Source organism: Melopsittacus undulatus, chromosome 22 (assembly GCF_012275295.1).
Source record: "Melopsittacus undulatus isolate bMelUnd1 chromosome 22, bMelUnd1.mat.Z, whole genome shotgun sequence".
Taxonomy (NCBI): Eukaryota; Metazoa; Chordata; class Aves; order Psittaciformes; family Psittaculidae; genus Melopsittacus; species Melopsittacus undulatus.
Window position 1 is genome coordinate 794,326 of NC_047548.1, and position 8,121 is coordinate 802,446.

Genomic DNA, 8,121 nt, shown 5'->3' on the forward strand with positions numbered 1-8,121 from the left:
TAGAGACCCATAGAGACACATAGAGACTATAGAGACACAGAGACCATAGAGACACATAGAGACACATAGAGACACATAGACCCCCCCCATTGACCCCATAGATCCCCCCCCATTGCCCCCATAGAGCCTCCCCATTGACCCTATAGATCCCCCCCATTGACCCCATAGAGCCCCCCCCATTGACCCCATAGAGCCCCCATAGAGCCCCCCCATTGACCCTATAGATCCCCCCCCATTGACTCCATGGAGCCCCCCATTGACCCCATAGACCCCCCCATTGACCCCATAGACCCCCCCATTGCCCCCATAGACCCCCCCCATTGACCCCATAGGTCCCCAGCCCTATACATACGGGTAAGGGGGATATATGGGCTGACATTCCCGGACCCGCTTCCGTGTGGGGCTGGCCCCACATGGGGGGGTGCAGAGGCCCCATGGGCTCCAGTCTGACCAGTTCCCAGGCACTGGGGGCAATGGGATGGCAGTTATGGGGAGTCTATGGGGCTGGGGGACCTATGGGCTGCCCATAGAGTCCTATGGAGCCTCTATAGGTCCCTATGGGGTGGCTATAGGGTGCTATAGGGGAGTTAGGGGGGAAGGTCCAGGGTGACATAGAGACCCCATAGAGACCCCATGGACCCCATAGAGACCCATAGAGACCCCATAGAGACCCCATAGAGACCCTATAGAGACCCCATAGAGATGCCATAGAGACCCCATAGACCCCATAGAGACCCCATAGAGACCCATAGAAACCCCATAGAGACCCCATAGAGACCCATAGAGACCCCATAGAGACCCCATAGAGACCCATAGAGACCCCATGGACCCCACAGAGACCCCATAGAGACCCCATAGAGACACCATAGAAACCCCATAGAGACACATAGAGACCCATAGAGACCCCATGGACCCCATAGAGACCCATAGAGACCCCATATAGACCCCATAGAGACCCCATAGAGACCCCATAGAAATGCCATAGAGACACATAGAGACCCCATAGAGACCCCATAGAGTCTTCATAGAGACCCCATGGACCCCATAGAGACCCCATGGAGACCCCATGGACCCCATAGAGACCCTATAGAGACCCCATGGACCCTATAGAGACCCTATAGAGACCCCATGGACCCCATAGAGACCCCATAGAGACCCCATGGACCCCATAGGGACCACATGGACCCCATAGAGACCCCATAGAGACCCCATATAGACCCCATGGACCCCATAGAGACCCCATAGAGACCCCATGGAGACCCATAGAGACCCCATAGAGACCCCATATATACCCCATAGAGACCCATAGAGACCCCATAGAGACCCCAAAGAGACCCCATAGACCCCATAGAGACCCATAGAGACCCATAGAGACCCCATAGAGACCCATAGACACCCCATAGACACCCCATAGACCCCATAGAGACCACATAGAGACCATGGGTTCTATGGGGCAGCCACTCACAGATGCATTGATGCACATTATAGCAGGCCCGGAGCTGGATGGTGCTGACCCCATTATCTATGGGGCAGGGGGGACCCCCAGGCCTCAGCCCCACACATTGTCGGGTCCGTCGCTGCCTTCCCACCATAGCCCCACAGCTTATGGAGCCCCATGGCCGCTGCTCGCAGGGGGTCCATGCGCCCCATAGACCCCAATGCTGCTCCTCTATGGGGCGGATGGGGCAGCATCAGGCATCCCATAATGTAACATATCCACCATACCCCAGACCCACACATCAGTGCCCCATAGGGATCTATAGGGAAAGGGATGCTCTATGGGTGCCCTATAGGGTCCTATAGTGAAAGGGATGCTCTATGGGTACCCTATAGGGCCCTATAGTGAAAGGGATGCTCTATGGGTGCCCCATAGCACCCATCAATAGGCTGCATTATAGGGCTTAGGAGGCGCCCCCCACCTCCCATGGCCACGCCCCCTGTCTTGACCACGCCCCCTCCCGAAGCCACGCCCCCCCCGCTTGTCCCCGCCCCCTCCCCCAAGCTACTTAGCTTGGCTTGGCTCCGACCCCTCCCCAAACCACGCCCTCCCACAAGCCACGCCCCCATTGACTCCGCCCATCCCCAAGCCACGCCCCCATTGACTCCGCCCCACCTCAGACCACGCCCCCTCCCCAAGCTACGTCCCTTGGCTTGGCTACGCCGCCTACCCAAACCACGCCCCCTCCCACAAGCCACGCCCCCCATTGACCAAGCCTATCACAAGCCACGCCCCTTTCCATAACCACGCCCCCTATGTCACGTCCCCTTGCCTTGACTCCACCCCTCCCATAGCCACGCCCCCTGCTTGGCGCCGCCTCCTCCCCAAACAACGCCCCCCAGCCACGCCCCCCTCCCAGCGCCACGCCCTCAGCATAGCTCCGCCCCTCTCTAAGCCACGCCCCCTGTTTGGCCCCGCCCCCTCCCCAGTCCCCGCCCCCCCCTCACCTGGACACGCCCCGTGCGGCCCACAGAGCATGCGCCGGGTGCTGTTGCCTTGGCAACCGCGGCCGCCGTGCCTAGGGGGCGGGGCGTCGCAGGCGCGCCGCAGCGTGACCACGCCCAGCCCGCACGTCACCGAGCAGGGCGTGGCCTCAGACCACGCCCCCCAGGCGCCGTCCTCTGGAGGGAGGGGAGGGGTCAGGCACGCGAGGCCACGCCCCCTCCGCCTCAAGCAGCGCCCACCCAAAGCCCCACCCCTCCAAGCCCCTCCCACCTCTCGAGCCCCGCCCACCCCAAGCACCGCCCACCTCTAGCCCCGCCCACCCCCCATCCCCGTCCACCCCTCTCAAGCACCCCAGACCCCAAGCCTCCCGACCCGCTCAAGCCCCGCCCACCCCTAGACCCGCCCCTCAAGCCCCGCCCACCCCTGAAGCCCCTCCCACCCACCAGAGCCCCTCCCACCCTCAAGCCCCCCCACCCCTAAAAGCCCCACCCACCCGAAGCCCTGCCGATCCCTCAAGCCCCTCCCACCCCCTTAAGCCCCGCCCACCAAGCCCCGCCCACCCCTCAAGCCCCGCCCACCGCTAAGACCCTCCCACCCTCAAGCCCCCGCCCACCCCCTCACAAGCCCCGCCCATCCCCTCAAGCTCCGCCCACCCCTCAAACCCCGCCCATTCAAAAGCCCCTCCCACCTCTCAAGCCCCTCCCACCCCTTAACCCCCTCCCACCCCCAGCCCCGCCCATCCCCAAGCCCCGCCCACCCATTCAACACCCTCCCACCCGCTCCAGCCCCACCCAGCCAAAGCCCCGCCCATCTCCCCAAGCCCCGCCCCCTCTCCCAGGCCCCGCCCACCCCTCAAGACCCTCCCTCCCCTCAAACCCCTCCCACCCCAAGCCCCTCCACCCCTCAAACCCCTCCCCCCAAGCCCCACCCACACCCTCAAGCCCCTCCCACCCCCAATCCCCGCCCACCCCAAGCCCCGCCCACCCCCTTAAGCCCCGCCCACCCCTCAAGCCCCTCCCACCCCTCAAGCCCCTCCCACCCCTCAAACCCCTCCCACACCTCAAGCCCCTCCCACCCCCAAGCCCCTCCCACCCCTTCAAGCCCCTCCCACCCCTTCAAGCCCCGCCCACCCCTCAAACCCCTCCCACCCTCAATCCCCTCCCACCCCCTCAAGCCCCTCCCACCCCTCAAACCCCTCCCACCCTCAATCCCCTCCCACCCCCTCAAGCCCCTCCCACCCCCTCTAGCCCCGCCCACCCCCAAGCCCCGCCCCCTCACCCGGACACGGCCGCAGCCCCGGGCAGTCCTCGCTCTCAGTGTCGGCTCCTGCGCATGCGCGGCCGGGAGGCTCCGCGGAGGGGGGGGGGGGAGTCGCAGCGGCGGCTGCGCATGCGCGCCGGGCCCGGCCCCGCCCCCCGGCACGTGACGCTGCAGGAGCCCCACGGACCCCATGGGCCCCACGAGCCGTCAACTGAGGGGGGAGGGGCAGACAGTGATCAGTATTGATCAGTATTGATTATCATTGATTAGCATTGATCATCATCCATTGATCACCATCCATTGATCACCATCCATTGATCATCACCATCCATTGATCATCATCCATTGATCATCATCCATTGATCATCATCCATTGATCACCATCCATTGATCATCACCATCCATTGATCATCACCATCCATTGATCATCACCATCCATTGATCATCATCCATTGATCATCATCCATTGATCACCATCCATTGATCATCATCCATTGATCATCATCCATTGATCACCATCCATTGATCATCATCCATTGATCATCATCCATTGATCACCATCCATTGATCATCATCCATTGATCATCATCCATTGATCATCATCCATTGATCATCATCCATTGATCATCACCATCCATTGATCATCATCCATTGATCATCATCCATTGATCACCATCCATTGATCATCACCATCCATTGATCATCATCCATTGATCATCATCCATTGATCACCATCCATTGATCATCATCCATTGATCATCACCATCCATTGATCATCATCCATTGATCATCATCCATTGATCACCATCCATTGATCATCACCATCCATTGATCATCATCCATTGATCATCATCCATTGATCATCATCATCCCCATTCATCGTCATCCCCATTGATCATCATAATCATCCACTCATTCATCATCATCCATCCCTCCATTGACCATCATCCCCATTGATCATCCCCATTGATCATCCCCATTGATCATCCCCATTGATCATCCCCATTGATCATCATCCCCATTGATCATCCCCATTGATCATCCCCATTGATCATCATCCCCCATTGATCATCCCCATTGATCATCCCCCATTGATCATCCCCCATTGATCATCCCCATTGATCATCCCCATTGATCATCCCCATTGATCATCATCCCCATTGATCATCCCCATTGATCACCCCATTGATCACCCCATTGATCATCCCCATTGATCATCATCCCCCATTGATCATCCCCCATTGATCATCCCCATTGATCATCCCCATTGATCATCCCCATTGATCATCATCCCCCATTGATCATCCCCCATTGATCATCCCCATTGATCATCCCCATTGATCATCCCCATTGACCATCCCCATTGATCATCCCCATTGATCATCCCCATTGATCATCCCCATTGATCATCCCCATTGACCATCCCCATTGATCATCCCCATTGATCATCCCCATTGATCATCCCCATTGATCATCATCCCCATTGATCCCCATTGACCCCCATTGATCATCCCCATTGATCATCCCCATTGATCATCATCCCCATTGATCCCCATTGACCCCCATTGATCATCCCCATTGATCATCCCCATTGATCATCCCCATTGATCATCCCCATTGATCATCATCCCCATTGATCCCCATTGACCCCCATTGATCATCCCCATTGATCATCCCCATTGATCCCCATTGATCCCCATTGATCCCCATTGACCCCCCCCCTCACCAGGACACGTTGGTGTCTCCCCCTCACACTCCCTCTTCTCCTCGGCCCCTCCAGCTCCGCAGCCCCCCCCGCAGCGGGGGGCGGGGTCAGCGCATGCGCGGCTCCGCCCCTGCGTCCCTGCCCCACACGTGACCGAGCAGCTGCCCCACGGCGACCACGTGGTCCAGCCCCCGGGCTCTGCAATGGGTCACGTGTGGGTCACGTGTGGGTCAATGTGTGGGTCACGTGTGGGTCAGCCCCATCCCCTGCCCCACATCCCTGCCCCACATCCCTGCCCCACATCCCCCTGCCCCACATCCCCTGCCCCACATCCCTGCCCCACATCCCCCTGCCCCACATCCCTGCCCCACATCCCTGCCCCACATCCCCCTGCCCCACATCCCCCTGCCCCACATCCCTGCCCCACATCCCTGCCCCACATCCCCCTGCCCCACATCCCCCTGCCCCACATCCCTGCCCCACATCCCTGCCCCACATCCCCTGCCCCACATCCCCCTGCCCCACATCCCTGCCCCACATCCCCTGCCCCACATCCCCCTGCCCCACATCCCAGCCCCACATCCCCTGCCCCACATCCCCTGCCCCACATCCCTGCCCCACATCCCCTGCCCCCCATCCCCTGCCCCACATCCCTGCCCCACATCCCTGCCCCCCATCCCTGAACTCATCCCCTGCCCCACATCCCCTGCCCCACATCCCTGCCCCACATCCCCTGCCCCACATCCCTGCCCCACATCCCCCTCTGCCCCACATCCCTGCCCCACACCCCCTGCCCCACACCCCCTGCCCCACATCCCCTGCCTCACATCCCTGCCCCCCATCCCTGCCCCACATCCCTGCCCCACATCCCCTGCCCCACATCCCTGCCCCACATCCCTGGCCCACATCCCCTGCCCCACATCCTGCCCCACATCCCTGCCCCACATCCCTGCCCCACATCCCCTGCCCCACATCCCCTGCCCCACACCCCCTGCCCCACATCCCTGCCCCACATCCCCTGCCCCACATCCCTGCCCCCCATCCCTGCCCCACATCCCTGCCCCACATCCCCTGCCCCACATCCCTGCCCCCCATCCCTGCCCCACATCCCCTGCCCCACATCCCTGCCCCCCATCCCCTGCCCCACACCCCCTGCCCCACATCCCAGCCCCACATCCCTGCCCCACATCCCAGCCCCACATCCTGCCCCACATCCCCTGCCCCACATCCCAGCCCCACATCCCTGCCCCACATCCTGCCCCACATCCCCTGCCCCACATCCCCTGCCCCACATCCCCTGCCCCACATCTGCCCCACATCTCACCAGGGCAGCACTGCTCCTCACAGGCCCTCAGCTCCCAGTCCCTCTGCTCCTGTCCGTCTATGGGGCTGAGGCTCCTGCCCCTCAGGGCTGTGCCCTCCCCACAGGTCACTGAGCAGGAGGTCCAGGGGGTCCAGGGACCCCACGAGCCGAGGCTGGGGGGACAATGGGGATCAATGGGTGTCAATGGGGGACAATGGGGATCAATGGGGGTCAATGGGGGTCAATGGGGGTCAATGGGGGTCAATGGGGGTCAATGGGGATCAATGGGTGTCAATGGGGGACAATGGGGATCAATGGGGGTCAATGGGGGTCAATGGGGGTCAATGGGGGTCAATGGGGATCAATGGGAACCAATGGGAAGCAATGGTAACCATGGTATCCAATGGTATCCAATGGTAACCAGTGGTAACCAATGGGAATCAATGGTAACTGATGGTACCCAGTGGTAACCAATGGTAACCAATTGTACACAATAGTATCTGATGGTAATGATGGTATCTAATGGTATCTTAGGGTAACCAATGGTCACTGATGGTAACCAATGGTACCTAATGATATCCAAAGGTAATCAATGGTATCCAATGGTACCCAGTAGAAACCAGTGGTACACAATGATACCCAATGGGAACCAATGGGAACCAATAGGAACCAATGGCACCCAATGGTAGCTGATGACACCCAGTGGTACCCGATGGCACCCAATGCACCCAGCATCACCCAATGGCACCCAATGGGAACCAATGGGAACCAATAGGAACCGATGGTACCCAATGGTAACTGATGGTACACAATGGTAACCAATGGTAACCATACGTAACCAATGGTACTCAATGGTATCCAATGATACCCAATGGCACCCAATGGTAACCAATGGGAACCAATAGGAACCGATGGTACCCAATGGTAACTGATGGTACACAATGGTACCCAATGGTAACCAATGGTAACCAATGGTAACTGATGGTACCCAATGGTAACCAATGGTAACCAATGGTATCCAATGGTACCCAGTGCTCCCAGCATCACCCAGTGCACCCACTGGTACCTGCTGCCCCCCAGTCAGGGCTGTACAGGGAGTGGGTGTGGCCTGGAAGGGGCGTGGGGAAAGTGGGTGGAGCTTAATGGAATGGGCGTGGTCAGAGAGGAGCCTCCTTGTGGGTGGGGCTATGGGAAAGGGGCGGGGCTTCGGGTTGCGGGAGGGGTCTCTGATGTGGGCGGGGCTATGAGAGGGGGGATGGGCTTAGCGTAGTGGGCAGGACTGTGGGGAAGGGGGAGGGGCTTAGCGTTGTGGGCGGGGTTATGGGGAGGGGGCGGAGCTTCGCATTATAGACGTGGCTATGGGGAGGGGCTTAGCGTTGTGGGCGTGGCCTCTGAGATGGGCGTGGCTAT

General features: G+C 60.1%; 1 protein-coding gene across 1 annotated transcript; it reads right to left on the reverse strand.

The window, feature by feature from the left end:
* Positions 1–342: 342 nt before the first annotated feature.
* Positions 343–7,446, reverse strand: CFP (complement factor properdin). Its single transcript, XM_034071865.1, has 7 exons — positions 7,421–7,446; positions 6,733–6,884; positions 5,430–5,606; positions 3,774–3,914; positions 2,446–2,619; positions 1,466–1,669; positions 343–464 (listed from the first exon to the last, which is right to left on the reverse strand). Exons 1-7 carry the CDS (start codon positions 7,444–7,446, stop codon positions 343–345), a joined length of 996 nt encoding a protein of 331 aa, XP_033927756.1.
* Between the last annotated feature and the right edge of the window lie 675 nt (positions 7,447–8,121).